General features: G+C 53.2%; 1 protein-coding gene across 10 annotated transcripts in view; it reads right to left on the reverse strand.

The window, feature by feature from the left end:
- Positions 1–52: 52 nt before the first annotated feature.
- MTMR14 (myotubularin related protein 14) overlaps positions 53–15,085 on the reverse strand; it is a 43,280-nt gene continuing 28,247 nt past the window's right edge. For 4 of the 10 annotated variants that reach the window (XM_032647422.1, XM_032647421.1, XM_032647428.1 and 1 more), the window contains 6 exons: positions 13,200–13,270; positions 12,437–12,495; positions 12,145–12,283; positions 11,270–11,449; positions 3,547–3,702; positions 73–669 (listed from right to left, as the gene is read on the reverse strand). In XM_032647422.1, coding sequence (XP_032503313.1) covers positions 489–669; positions 3,547–3,702; positions 11,270–11,449; positions 12,145–12,283; positions 12,437–12,495; positions 13,200–13,270 — 786 coding nt within the window. In that variant the 3' untranslated portion in view covers positions 73–488. Of the gene's footprint in view, positions 670–3,546; positions 3,703–11,269; positions 11,450–12,144; positions 12,284–12,436; positions 12,496–13,199; positions 13,271–15,085 lie in introns of all 10 variants that reach the window. The other 6 variants (XM_032647425.1, XM_032647424.1, XM_032647423.1 and 3 more) reach the window with 5 other exon arrangements.

Here is a 15,085-nt window from a genome sequence, read left to right on the forward strand (position 1 = left end):
GCAAAAAGAAGGACAAGGAGAACCTTCTAAATAACTCCACAAAGACAGGAGCCAAATGATAATGCGATAGAGTAGCTGTTCAAAAAGGCTTTGATTTCATTTTGTGATCTGTGTCAAAACTGCCTCATTCTCAGCGCGGGTGACCCCTCCTCCCCAGGAGACGAGAATGGAAAGTGGGGGTCTTTTGTGAAGTCTCGGCCTCCACAAGGCCCCAGGGAAACCCCACATAGTTCTGAGAGTTGACAGGAATCCTGGCAAAGACTAAGGTGGGTGGGAGGCAGTGACAAGTAGGGTGGCGGACACCAGTCAGGAAGCTGGGGTTGGGGAGAACCCCGTCCTTGGCCCTGCTCAGCCTTGGGGCTGCCATGTGCATGATGGAGAAGGGGAGATTTCCCCCCACCTTGAAGCACCCCTTGGCTGGGCATGGCTTTGATTCCGCTTAGGGCTCAGGTGAGAGAGGAGCAGGAAGCTGTCATGAGCTGGCTGCCTCATAAGGTGCTGCTGCTGGTGCCCCGGAGTCCAACACCACGGACAAACTGCTCCAGCAGGCCGATGGCACCAGAGGGACTGGGGGCTGCTGCTCGAAGCCCCACTGTGCTGCTGTAGGCAGCCAAGAAGGCTGAGCGCACCTCCTGTAGCCGAGTCTCCCGTTCACTCAGGGCTGTAAGCCTGTGGAGGGAGGGAGGGAAAGAGAGAATTAATGCATTACCCTGGGGCAGGATCCAACATTCTCATCCTGACGCCACACTGCCTATCCTTCTGCATTCCTCAGTAGAAGGCCAGCATCTGCCCCGTGGCTATACTACCCTTGTGGTTCAGGCCCCAAATGTTTGGCCCTGTTCCTCTCTTAAACTCTCTCTCAGCTCTCAGGCTGCTGTTCCTACCTGGAGAGGCCAGAGTCCTCACCTTCAGTCACTGCAGTTCCCAGGTAAACAGCTAGGAAGGTGCTGGCTTTTCCAGCAGGACTTCTTTTCTCATTCTACCTGCTTTTCCTTCCCTGGCCTCTACAGGCACTTATCACAAGTCAAGAAGGGGAACAACAAGTGTGAATTCCACATAAGGCTGTCTGATTACTTGAAGAGTCTTTAATAGAAAAGGCCTGAGATACCAGCCACGCCCAACCTCTGGACTCAACCTCTGAAGTCTAGGGGTAGGAGGGACACAGAATTAGAGGAAAGGTCACAGACCCACATGAGATGAGCCCTCACATTCCCATCTACCTAAGCACAAAGACCAGCCCTGACCACTAACTCACTACAAAATTTCCCCTAAGAGACCAATCACTGGGTAACCCCTCCTGCAAATTTGTTAGAAGCAGCAGCAATATCCCCAGTTCCCAGGCCCAAATGACTTGCACCTAGGGCCTGGGGTAGCAATGGAGATACGAGGCTAAGTGAGCGTCCAGGGGTAAGTACGGGGAGAACAGACCCAGGGAAAACAGATTGGTGGGAGTGGGGTGTGTGTGTGAGAGAGTGAGAGAGTGAGAGTGAGAGAGAGAAGCAGCAGCAGCAGCAGAAACAGGTTGTAGGGCGAAGGAAAGTCAAATAGCTCTAGCAGCAGCACTAAGAAAATGGGGCTGACACTGGATTCCTGCAATACCGTGAACAACTCCGAAGTCTCTCTTGGCATGTGGGGGAGATACGTGGCCCCAGATTTTCTTTACTTCCTAATTAGGTTTTACATAGGCTGGAGACCATGTGTGCTTCTTTAGCTTTTCCTGAGAGCATATAACCAGGAGAAATAGAGATAGTAGTTCATATTCACAGGGAATATCTAAAGGTCCGTATGTATGCATTCTCATTGCCCCCTATTTTTAGGAGGCAGAAAGGGGAGAGATCACAACTTATTTAGAAACAAGATAACTGGAGCCCAGAGAGAGTATGTGATCCGCTTGAGGACATATGGCAGGCAGAGACTGGAGCTACCATAGTGCCATTCCCTCTCAAGAGATGAGCTAGCAGGCTAGAGAAGTCAAGGCTGATATCCCAAGACAGAGCTGGTAAACATATTGGTTTTTTTTTTTTTTTGGCCATGCAGCATGCAGGATCTTAGTTCCCCAACCAGGGATCGAACCCGTACCCCCCTGAAGTGGAAGTGCAGAGTCTTAACCACTGGACCGCCAGGGAAGTCCCCAGAGCTAGTAAACATAACAGCTAGGATTTGGATTAAATTTCTCTGACACCAAAGCCAAAGCAGTGAACCCACATACTATGTGACCTCACCAGGAATCAACCCTGACCCTAGGCCCATCCTGCAATGTTGGAGGCCATGGGATCACGGAGAACCTAGCCCTCCTCTGGGAACCACCCCTAACCTGAGGGTTGGCTGGGAGCACAGAGAGCTACTCAAGGCATAAATTGTAGGATCTGGGGCTAGAGCTGCCCGTTTCAGTGGCTAATACCAGGTAAGTGAGGGGTGCTATTAAAGCAGGGGCAGAGATGTCTGCTTCCTCCAGAGGTAGCTCTTAGGCTCTCTGGCTGAAGTAGGAAGAGCCTACAGAAAGGTGCAGACAACTATTTCTTTAATCCTCAAAAATCTAAGAGATCTTGTTTCTGACTTAAGGGTCTGGCTATAGAGAAGGCTGTACCAGGCCCTAGTGGCCTCTAAAGTCCTTGGGCTACTCCCTAGCTGCGGGGCCAGGGCCTGTGAGCACCATCTAGGAATCCCAAGGTCTGGCCCCTGCTTGCCCTCAGCAGGAATCCTTCTCAACTCCCAAGGGCAACTTGCCTCCAACCTGTCAGCCCTGGAGGGTATGAACTGGATTCTGGTGGTGGTGATGAACACCCAGCACCCGGTGGGGAGGTGAAGGCCCTTAGGCAGCCACAGACTAGAAGCAGATCCTGCTCCCCAGGCCACCGGAGGCTCTCCCCGCCTGACATCCGTGGAACAGCAGCGCAGGCAGGGGGCAGGCGGCAGCCAGAGAGGCAGCTGCTCTGCTAGAACTGCAAGTCCAGCATTGGAGCTTTGGAGGGAGAGGATTTTACAGGCTTGGGCTTTGGATGGGCATCCCTGTCCACTTTTCTTTCCTGACCAGAGACAAAAGCAGATGACAAAAGGGGGGAGGGGACAGCAAGGAACCCTCGGTTCTGCTTGGGAGCACAGCCCTCGGGCTAACCCGTTCTGGCTCTGGTCTCCACCATACACCTACTTTCACTACTCCACTGTTCTGCTTTCAAAGGGTTCTCATGTCAGGCAAAGCCTTGGACAGAAATAGAATCTTTTATAGCTAGAGTCCAGCCAGCTTTCCCTAAGGGTGTGTGCCCCAAGAGACCCATGGATGGGCTTTAGAGGCCGGGGAGAGTGAACACACTCCAACGCACTTTCTGAGCAGTCCATCAGGCCCCCTTCATACCTCAGGGTCCAGGAGCAGTGAGGTATACTTAACTGAGACACTCGGGAGGGGCAGGGAGCCCAGGCCAGCTCCCTGGGGCCTGCTGCTGCCTCATTCCTAGCCAGCACTCAGTGGCTCACCAGCTTTTGATACGGGCGGGCCGGGCGGGGTGGGGTGGGGGCGGGGCATCCTGTCTTCTCAAGCAAGACACTTACAGACAATTGTTAGGGAGCTCATCCGGGAAGCTGAAAGGGAGAGAGGAGTCTGTGTGCAGGACAGCCCGTTCCTGAATACTGCCACAGCCTGTTACCATCTGCCAGCTGCCAAAGTCTGTGGAGAGAGAGGATCCGGGCAGGGGATGGTCCACTGATCTGGGGCAGAGAGGAGAGAGAGGGGAGATGATGTAGTCAGTCATATGCCTGACAGGGGAGGCCCTGGAGGAGTGGGGCGGGGAGGCTACGGTGGCCCTGGGACCGGGCCACAAGGGTCTGTTGGTAGAGCAGCTGTAAAGTCAACCATTTTCTCCAAAAGTACAAAAACAGCTGGACAGGTTATGACCAAGAAAGAAGAGTAAAAACCACAAGGCAGGGACTTCCCTGGTGGCGCAGTGGTTAAGAATCTGCCTGCCAATGCAGGGGACACGGGTTCGAGCCCTGGTCTGGGAGGATCCCACATGCCACGGAGCAGCTGGGCCCATGCACCGCAGCTGCTGAGCCTGAGCTCTGGAGCCCACGAGCCACAGCTGCTGGGCCTGCATGCCTGGGGCCTGTGCTCCGCAGCGAGAGAGGCCACTGCAATAAGAAGCCCGAGCACCGCAATGAAGAGTAGCCCCCGCTCGCCGCAACTAGAGAAAGCCTGCGCACAGCAACAAAGACCCAATGCAGCCAAAAGTAAATAAATAAAATAAAATAAATTTATTTAAAAAAAAAAAAGACCATAAGGCAGGCTCAGCTGTGAGGACAACGCATCATGCAAAGACTTACAGGAGCAAAAGAACAAGAGCAAAGCATGGTGACAAAGGTGAGCCAGCAACCAAAGCCTGGGATCAGGGCATGCCTGCTCTGGTTGACAAAGCAAGTCAAATCTCAACAGCACCAAAAGGAGGGGAGCAAGGCTGAATGCCCCAGGAACCAGGGAGGCAGGATCACCCCACACTCCCTGGCATGCAGGGTGGCAGTGCAGAACCCAGACCACTGAGGTCCTATGTTAGAGATGGGAGAACAAGCCTCTTGGGGACGGTGCGGGCGGTGACCTAGATGGAAGAGGAAGGTGACGGGAGCCCTGAGCCCTGCCCTCTTCCTCTGCAGCACCTTCCAGGAGCCAAAGTTCGTATTCACAAGCATCAACCCAGCAAACTCACTGGCTATGCCCAGGAGGAAGGAATGAATCAGGCAGCCAACTTGACAACTTCATCAGGCCTTTTTCAAGCAGAAGTTTGGGGGGTGCGGGGAGAGGAAAGCTGTATTGGGAATCTACCACCACCTCCCCACTCACAGCCCAGCCTTCTCTGCTGTCTCTGGACAGTAGCCCAGCTGGTGGGGGAGGAAGGGAGGAGATAGGGAAACATCAAACAAGGCCCTTCCATCAGCTACCCCAGGTCCCAATCCCCAGAGGTGCATCATCTTTGATGCTTGACCCTTTGTTCTTTAATTCAAGAATAGCAGAAGGTGCTCCTGTAGGGACCCAGAAACAGAGCAGAAGCATGAAGAGTGGTACAGGGGGTGGGATACTGAAAAATTAATTGACCTTGGCCCACCCAGTTAGCTGGAGTCAAGGGCTCCTAGACTGAGGTGACAGTCCCCATGGGTCCCCAGGCCAGCCTTATCCTCAAGTAGTTGCCAAGCTGAGTGCAGCTCTGGCCAGCAATGCATCTCTGCTGATCATAAATCATCTCCTTTTCTTTTTTTTTCTTTTTTTCTTTTTTTTTGCGGTACGCAGGCTTCTCACTGTTGTGGCCTCTCCCGTTGCAGAGCACAGTCTCCAGACGCGCAGGCTCAGCGGCCATGACTCACAGGCCCAGCCACTCCACAGCGTGTGGGATCCTCCCAGACCGGGGAACGAACCTGTGTTCCCTGCATCAGCAGGTGGACTCCCAACCACTGTGCCACCAGGGAAGCCCTCATCTCCTTCTTAGAGGAAGGAAAATGGCAGCCCAGACAGGTAAGGACACTCACCCAAGGTTCCACGGCTACGGAGTGCAAGAATAGATTTTTAAAGCCAAGATTGATTACAGATTTGCTGTACAACAGAACCACCTTGAGACCAAGGAAAACAGCTAGCTTTCTACGTTAAAGCCGCCATGAATTGGACCCACCCTGCAACATAGAGACTTGCCATATTCATTGCTCCTGCTCTGCTCTGGAAGGTGTATGACAGCAGCACTGGGGATGAGGACAGGTCATGGTCTGCTACCTGGTGGAAGCCCTAGTGACTGACAAAGCAGGGCTTCCTTCTTCCTACGTGGAGAAACTTGGTAGGGTTCAGGCCAGACACTGTATCTCTGGTGGTCCTTAACTGTCGGTAAATCAGAGACGGCTGCCTACGTGCAAGAGCAAGCTACACGCCACCGTGCGGCTGCCGGCCCTGCGCTTCCCCTGGGTCGTGCCGGAGTCTTCAGTCAAGGCAACCCCTCGAGGGCAGCCTGGCTCCACACATCTCACCTCTTGCTCCAACTTTAAGGTAAGGCAGAGTTTCTTTTCCAGTTTTCGGGAAAATCATTGCTAAACAGCAGGGTGTTGAGGGAATGAAAGTAATGTGAAGTAGAGGAGGCTGGGTAGGATGAGGGACTTATGGGGCAGGGAACATGGGGGTTTCTTATGCTCCTAACCCCACTCCCCAGGGCTATCAGAGACTCACACTTCCAATGGGAAAATGACAGATGGAATATGGTTACAGAGAGGTTCCCAGCACGGGCTCTTGGTCTCCTAGGCTAGTCCCTTGCCTGTACTTCCCGTGTGCAGCAGGTAGCACCCCCAGGCAAGAGCCATGCTTGAAGCAGCCCGGGGACAGCTGTAGTATGGAGTAGGCAGCACAGACAGCAACAGGGCGCATGATCCCAGGGGTCACAAAGGAATCTCAGCAAGCAGCCAACCATCTTTTGCATCTTTTTCAAGAGTAAGCACACAGGCTCCTAATGAATCTCCGTATTTGAGGCTTTTGTCAAGGAAAGGGTTGCAAAGCAACCGTTGCGTTCCTGGGTTTGAGAGCAAGGGGCTGTGCTAAGCAAAGAGGTCCTCGTAAGTGCACATCTGGAGTAGCTGGCTAGAGGGGGCACCTAAAGATGACAGGGAACAGTCACGAGAAGGAAGCACCTGCACCTGCCGAGTGAAAGAAGGAAGGAAAACTTTCAGGTTAGCCTCAGTACACAGGTAACGCAACCAGCCTTAATAAAACCCCATGCTCTTCTGCCCTATACCCTTACTCGAGTGCAAACACAGCATCTACCTCCACCGATCTATCTACAGGACTGGAGGGCACACGGGGCCAAGCCGCCCTCAAACTGGACAACTGTGGAGCTGACAGTGCTTCCAAGGTCATCTATCCACATCCCCAGGGCCCAGACCTCTGCCCAGGAGGCTGGCTTCTTGGCAACATTTCACTCCCTTAGATGGGTATGGCCTAAGCCGCTGTTCACAGCACCAACAGAGCTAAATGGCCCCACCCTGCCCCACACCTGCCAGACCCCTGCTGTGGGCCAGCTCAGGCAAGTGTGTTTTAGCTGGTCCTTTTGGAAGGGGGTACAGGAGTACCCACACAAGCAGAGCTGGCCCAAGCCACACAGCTGAGGCGAGGAGAAAGGGATCTGGCCTGAGGTACCTGATCTGGCCTTTTACCTAGCTGCCCAGTGCCCTGACACAGCCCATAGTCCTTCAGAAATGAGACTGATAAGGAGGGGTCTTAACCACAACTACAGTTTACTGAGCATTTCCAGTACTCATGGAAAGGATGAGTATTACTATGTGCCAGGTATTTTGCTCCATTATCTCACTTAAACCCAAACTTATGGAGACCAGGATCATTACTCCCACTTTAAAGACGGGATAAAAAAGACTGAGCTCAGAAGGGAAGTGTTTTTTCCAAGTCACACAGCTAGAAGTGGCAAAGCTGGGATTGAAACCCAGTCTGACCAAAACCCATGCTAGCCGCATAGTACACCCATCTTCCTTCCTGATAAGAGATGGTGGAGGCCTCAGGGATTGGCTCGGGGATGGACACTTCCAACTTCCAACTGGAATAAAGCACGGAGTTTCTGATCTATGGTTGGAAAAGAGGCCTTCACGTGGTCCCTGGATGTGAGAAAGGAAGCACATGGAGTAGCTAGCCAGCATTAGGGAAGCTGGCCAGAAGACAAAGCTAGCATGTAGAAAGAGGCAAGGAGAAAGAACCATAGGGAAACGGAGTTGGAACCTTGAGGAAGCTGTGCCTGAAGGCTGCATTTTTCCAACGTAAACCAACCGTTTTCCTTTATTGTTTAAACTCTTTTGAGACGGATTTTCTGTTACTTGCATCTAAAAGCACCTGATCTGACAGCTCACAGAGAGGGCTTGAAGGTTCACAGCTAGGAAGGACCTGGGCAGTTAGTTGCCCATTTAAGCCTCTGATGAGAAAAAAGAAACCCAAAGCTATCAAGTGACATGTCTGAAGTCATGCAGGGAACGAACATTTGAGCCAAGACCCAGAATCCTAGCCTTTCAGAGAGCTTGAATGTCACCTAATTTGTACCTACCCCCCACCACTACCAAGCCTCCAGGTGATGGTCCCACAGCCTCTGCCCAAGTGAACGCCTCCAGGAATGGGGCCTTAGGGAAGAATCCTTCGGTTCAACAAGGGCCTGACTCCTCGGAACAAGTGACTTCAAAAACGGCTAGGACAAGATTCATCACATTTGAAGTCATCAGTTTCCCTCAGCCTGGACTTCAGGCATTGGGGTATGTGTGTGTCAGTGTGTCTGTTTGTGCGGGTGTGTGTGTTTGTGTGAACCAGGGACCTCTGCTTTCCTGCAGCAGCCCAAGGAGAAGTCTTTTGGGGCTCTAAGTTTTCTCTTATGGGTCTCAAGCTGGCAATGCCTTTAGGCTTCTCACCGCTCATCTCTGGTCTGAAGCTGTGGCCCCACGGGAGAACACATCAAACGTTAAGACAGGAACCCTATGTGTTACAGAAAGCAATCCGGTTTCTCTGCCTCATTAAACATAGCCGGGGACAGAGCTCATTGCTCATAACAAGCAGTTAGTAGGTGGTGAAGGATGGGGAAAGAGCAGCTATCTGGGCAGCAGAGTTGGCACCTATGTTGTCACTTAGCTAAGCAACCAGGCCGCTGGATGTCCCTCAGCCAAGTTCATGTGCTCTTCAGGCAGCTTGGCTTCCAGCTGGGCTCAGTGGTAGCACCATCCCTCCTCAGGCACAACACTGCTATGCTAGCAACCCCCATCCCTAAAGACGTCTGACTCTGGAGCAGAGACCAAGACTACACACGGTGCGGGGCACTTTACTGACCAAGGCTCGGAGAGGCATGTGAGCACTGCTCCTGCCTCTTCCCAGCCCCCAGCCCTACAGGTGATGAGAGATTTAACAATGGTCCAGAAACGCAACTCAATTAGAAGCTGCTGCAGTAGCAGCTAATGATGTAAAAGGGCCACCAGTCTTGCCAGTGAAGGGTACGGGGTTGGGGCTGGATAAGAGCCAGCCCCCCACAGAACTTTCTTCTGAATCTGACACAGTTCTTAGCTTTGAACAAAGCTTCACCAATTCTTTTCACAGGGAAGTCCTACCTTGAAAGAGATATTCTTGTAGAACCTGGGAATGTGGAGCATAGGAAACCCAGAGAATTCACACTGTAAGGGGAATTTCGGCCGTCACAGATAGCTTACTAAAGGGTTTCTTTCCACACAGTTCCCTTTGCTGCACTAAAAAGCTAATTGGCTGTTGTTACCTAAGAGAAGCAGGAAAGCTAATGACAGAATCCCTCAGGCACTTTAAGATAAGAGAGACTAAATTAATTTTAATGTTAATGGAAATATGTAATTATAATTAGAACGCTCCAAATCTGAATAAACTAGTCTTTCAAATCCTCTGGCAAACAAGCAGCCAATCCAGAACCTTGTCACCTGGCCAGCCCAGCCTGGCTACAAGCAGGCACTCCCAGAATAAACCAGCAGAGCCATCAAACACCTCACAGCAGTCCACCTCACGCCTTTCCAAGGCGCCCCATTTTGGCCCATTTATTCCAGCCTCCTTCACCAGGCCCCAGCTCACAGGGCCGTGAGATCAGGAGGACACCCCCAATCCTCCTCAGCCTCCTGGACCATCCTGGACCAGCCATAAGCATCTGAGCCCCCAGTGCAGGCAGATAACCAGTGGCGAGATCGAGGGAAGTGACCACGAGATCGGAACTAGGATCTTTTGTCAGGAAGAAGGGAATATGATGAAAAGCTACAGTGTATGATGGGGTGCTGCCTCAGTGGGGGAGCCCCCAACAGCTGGACAGTTAAGACCAGGGAGGACCCAGGGGACAGGAGGAATCTTCTGGTTTCCTTCCCAGTTGTCCAGCGATGTTGCACAGGAGAAAAGGAGGCAGGGACGATGAGCAAGAGCTCCGGCCCAGAAGAGGAAGGGTCATACAATGCCACAGCAGGCCCACAGGGGCCCTGAGGAAAGCTGCAGAGACAAGCGGGGTGGCACAGAGGATGCGGATGAGCACGGCACGTGGGCTTATGTGCTCGGCACCCTCTCCGTTCAGCTGCCTCCACCAAACCCGTGGGGACAGAGGGGTTGTGGCCTTTATTTAACAGACTCAGCTACAGCGCTGACGGACATGGCAGTGCTCCGAGTTGAAGGGCTCACCTTCAGAGGTGAGCACACGGGACCCCTCTGGACAGTGCAGCTCCACTCACCTAGAGCTCCTCCGCTCAGCCTATGTGGGGAGGGTGCTCGTCCCCACCTTCCTCCATTGCTTGCTTTTGCCCAGAAAGGAAAAACCAGAGGACGGTGATGGGAGGAGAGTTCCCAAAGTTTCAGGGTTTTCTTTGTAATAAGCTTGTGACCTTTGGGTTCAGTTTCCTCCTTGGTAACATGCCTGCCACAAGGAAAGACCTGAAATTCTGGAGCAGTATCCAACAGAGCTGGGCTTGAATCTAGAGTGGACTTCAATGCTCACGATCTTTCTGCTAAATGTCTTTTCTCCCTGGAATTTATTAAGGACCTCTTAAGTCACACATTTCTTTGTTCTCTTCAGAAGGGCCAGACATTCTCAAGGCCTTAGAAAACAAAGTAATTCACAGGCCTCCTTCCCTGGCTGTATGACATGGAAGGAGTGTTATGGGGTCAGCGAGGAAATGCCTCCCCCAAATGCCAGGCCATCCCTCAGTCCTAAGCCCCTGGCCAGTGCTCAGCTTTAACCTCACCAAGGAAACATCAGTTCTGCAGCACACTCCAGCCACACCTGTCCATCCTGGCTGAGCTGCTCCCTTTCCAGATGTGCAGGCCAGCGAGGGTTGCCCCAGCTGCACACATCTAGCCTAGCTCCCTACCGTCTGTCCTCTTCAGTGGAGGAACGGGAGAGCCAGAAGCACCTCGGAGGATCTAGCGCCATCTCTTTAATCAGAATGTGAGGTCCACAGGGGGGCTGAGACCTGGCAAAGGCAAGAGGGAGGGGCAGCCCCAACTCCCTGCCCATGACATCACAACTACTATACCTTCTAGATACCCATCCGCCAGGGCTCCGGGAAGGGGGAGTCTCAAACCCCTCTGCGAACCAGCTCCTGCTCTGTATCCAAACATTAACGCATCCTCCAAACAGTGCGTGAGCCTGCAAGCTTGTCGATCCCCTCTGGCCTCCTGGGTACACTGCCTGCCAGGCCGCATGCCCTGGAACCCCACTTTCTAGCCTTATTAACAGGGAAGGGCTAGCCACCCCACCATTAGGACTTTGGAGGTCCTCACCTGGGCTTGGGGACCTCCAGGGGACTGCTACCCAGCCTGAAAAAGTTGTCAGAATGGTTCGAGGACGAGGAGCTGGAGGACTTGGCTTCCACCAGTGCCTGGTGGGAGGGCAGGCGGTCCTCTGAGGGTTGCGGCCGGTTCCAGAGCACACTCTGTGGAGAGGATGAGTGGCTCTTCCTCCTGCAATGGAAAGATAGGGCTGCTGGCTAAGGCGCCACCTCAGGTAAACCCTCTGACCACCTGTACTAAATCTCAGGGCCCACTTTTTACTTGCACTGGAAAAATGCCACATGGGAGTGGGCATACTTCAGCACTCCCTTGGGCTCAGCCACGGGCAGCGAGAGCTGCGTCTTCACAGAGGGAATGTTATGTCTGAACAAAACTGGCCTGCTGGCCTCAGTGCACATGCTGGAAAGCAGATTCTTAACTAATACTTTACTAACTGACCTTCCCTGCTAATGTTATAAAAAATATTGAGCCCTTTGCCCACGGGGAAGGTCATCTGATTCTCAAAGGAGCTGACCCTCAACAAGCTCCCAATTCCCAATCATTATTTTGTACTCACCCCTTTTTTCTTTTTCTAAGCTGGCCCCCCACCTCCCAGGCAAATGATACAAGGGAGCACCCCCAGGAAGTCCCTTTAACACCAGCGCCCCCCTCACCCGACCCTGTCTTCCCAGCCCTGCAGCTTCCTCCTTCATCCTGCAGTGCCCCCCACCAACCAGATGGCTGGCCTCTGAGGCCCAGTAGAGACAGCAGGGCATGGAGCTCAGCTCTCAGGCCTACTGTCGGGGGCCCCTTTGTTCCTGGGGCTCCCTGGAGCTGGAGCCATGGCTCACAGCTATTAGCAAGCTTAGTTCCAGCCTGGCCCTCACCAAGCTGCCTGAGTCTGTGCTCCTGCAGGGACCAGCTCCACGGTCTCATAGGTGAAGCTCCCGGCGGCTCCTGGGGAGCTCTCCATGACCAGAGAGAAGTCACTGCCAAGGCTGGTGGTGCTGCCACGATCCTTCTGTCCTGAAAGAAGCCAGTGCCATCAATCAGCACAATATCTTCTCCTGCTAGGGGTCCCCCACCTCTTCCACACAGAAGTTTCTAGAACAAGCAGTCCCTATGTGGTCTATAGTCAGAAAGATATACAGAGGAAATCTGCTGGGGCCCATGACTCACTCAGCATACAGATATCTTCCACAGTGAAGCCTGCATCCCGGGCTGGCAAACTCTTCCTCCTATAAACAGAAGCCAGGACAGTGAATTCCAGATTGGGCTGAGGTCTCCCACGTCCCCTGAATGCTGTCCACCTGGGAAAGAAGCTCCAACTCACTGGAAACTCATGGACACAGGTCCTACCTAAACTGTTGCAGAAAGGCCAGGCCCACTTCTGAGAGGCCAGCAAAGCCTGCCGCCTCCCTGTCAGTGTGGCCCTCAGAGTTCAAGTCTGGTCCAGCACACTAGGAGCTTGGATTTGGAAAGCTTGGACTTGGAAAGCAAGCAAAGACACCTACTCTCACAGGGGTCCTAAAGCAATTACCAAGCAAGACCCCTGTGTTTGCCAGGCTGGAAGCAGACTCTGCTCTGCGGTGGGCTGTGTAGACACCCCTCTGCAGCAGCACAGGGAAGGAAGCCATCAGCTCAGGCAGGAGAAGCTTCTGCCATGGCGGTGGCATGGGGAGCTGGGAGTCCCCCTATCCTTGGGCTGCCTTTTCCCTGCATCAACGAGCCCTGCTCTCCTGGTCACAAGATGAGCCTCTTCAGCCGCTGGCCCTCCCCAGGTACCCCTACCTGCCCTCAGAGGGAAGGCAGGGACAGGAAGCCAGCCTGCCAAGCATGCAGGGAAGCAGGGCAGGGATAAGGCAGCGAGCAAGACCCCCACCGCCCTAGCGCGGCCCTTCCCAGAGCACCTTGCTCCCAGTGAGAGCAGGTCTCTCCTTACCTCTGTATCTTCAGAGCAGAGAATTCCTCAGAGATGATATGCTTCAAAAAATTGAAGCAGAAGAAGAAAATCTGAGAGACCAAAAAGCAGCACACATGAGAAGATAGCAGTCTCCAGGGAGAAGAATCTAGGTGGCAGAACTCCCAGGAGAGGGCAACCAGTGACCCTGGTCAACCCCTGATGGACAGCAGCCCTGCTTTGGGGACCCTGCTGGATATTCTGGTGTAGAAACAGTACGGGCGGTAGAGAAGGCTTAGGAGGTCGGGCAGGTGTGCCTGGGCTGGGGCAAGGAAGGAAGGGCGTTTCCTTCCTGAGAACGCAAGAGGGTAAGCCAGTGATGTTTCAAACCATCTTCAAACTGAACACACATGTTCTCAAGCTACTGAAAAGGAGGAAGAGAACAGCTGCTTCTCCCTCTCAGCCTCTCCTAAGAACCCCAGGGAGAGAGGCTAACAGGGAAGGACAGCTGGGAGAGAATTTCGGGGCAAGAAGATTAATGGACACAGCAGGAACACAATGCAAGGGCAAGAGATCAGATTTTGTAGAAGAAATACCCGGAAACAGTGGCTCAGGAGAACCAGGGCTGAGGGGCAGCCACTGCCTGGCCCGCAGCCTGCACTGTTCAGAAACTGTAAGGGGCAGGACGAAGTCTGAGGCGGGCAAAGCCGGAGGAGGCTCCTGAGCTCTGACCCTGCATCCACATCCCCAGCTCCGTGAGCAAATTCTCTCTTCTCCCTTCCAGCCAGTGCCCTGGTCAACGGGCCTCTGTGAAGTGCACACAATGCATAGTCTCTGCAGTTGATTCTGCAAGGTGTGGTCCATCAACCCCTCACTTGGAAAAATACCCACAGGGTATCCCAGAGCCCCGTAAGAGGTCCTCAAAAAATAAAAAAGGAGGGAGGGCGCCTAGGTCAGGCCAGTATGAAAACTTTGTCACATAACTTTTTTGGGGGGCCGCCCCCGCACAGCTTGTGGGATTTTACTTCCCTGACCAGGGATTGAACCTGGGCCCTTGGCAGTGAAAGCATGGAGTCCTGAGCACAGAGTCCTAACCACTGGACAGCCATGGAAGTCCCTGTTACATAAAATTAAATAGGTGTCTTCACCACAGATTTTTTAGTCTTTAATATGCTAATGTGTTCTGAGAGCCTCAAAGGCAAAGGAGGGATACGGAGCTGTTTAACAGGCCCCAGCTTTTTGCATGTTTTTAAAGTATCAGAGTTTTGAGTGTGTGCGGGGAGGAAGGGAGGGCTAAGAGAAAAGCCCACATCCTGCCAACCCTCCCAGCTGAGAAGACCCTCTTGTTTATGTTGAGACGTGGCCAGGGTTTGAGTCCAGAATCCACTGGGCTCAGCCGCATCCCCTGCCCAGTCTCTGAAGGTGGAATCTGGCCTGCTCTGGAGACGGGGAGACAGCATGGGGGTCAGCAGGTACTGGAGAGCCAGCTCCAGCAAATCTCAAAATGAGAGGCTGCAAAGGGGCTTTACGTGCGGATTTCAGTGCCAAAGTCACCACCTCTGACAGAGTTCATGGAGGCCTCTGAGGAACAGGCTTATGAGCTCTGCAGTCCTGGCGGATGCAATAAGTGCTCAAACGAAGAGATTTAGAAGGGGAGAGGAGCAGCTGAGAGGGAGGAACAAAAGAAGAATGCACAAGATGCCCAGAAAAGAGGCAGCCTCAGGAGGGTGAGAAAGATGCCTCAGGAAAATGGGGGGGAGCCAACACTGCGTGCAGCTCCCACGCTGGGCATCTGGACTCATCCTCTTTGTAAGGCAGCAGAATCGACACCGGGAGACTCAAGGTTAATCACATTACCCAAGGTCACCCAGGTAGTAAGTGGCACAACTGGGGTTCACACTCAGGTCCGACTCTAGGTCTGTGTACAG

This window comes from Phocoena sinus, chromosome 11, assembly GCF_008692025.1.
Source record: "Phocoena sinus isolate mPhoSin1 chromosome 11, mPhoSin1.pri, whole genome shotgun sequence".
NCBI classification, from domain to species: Eukaryota; Metazoa; Chordata; class Mammalia; order Artiodactyla; family Phocoenidae; genus Phocoena; species Phocoena sinus.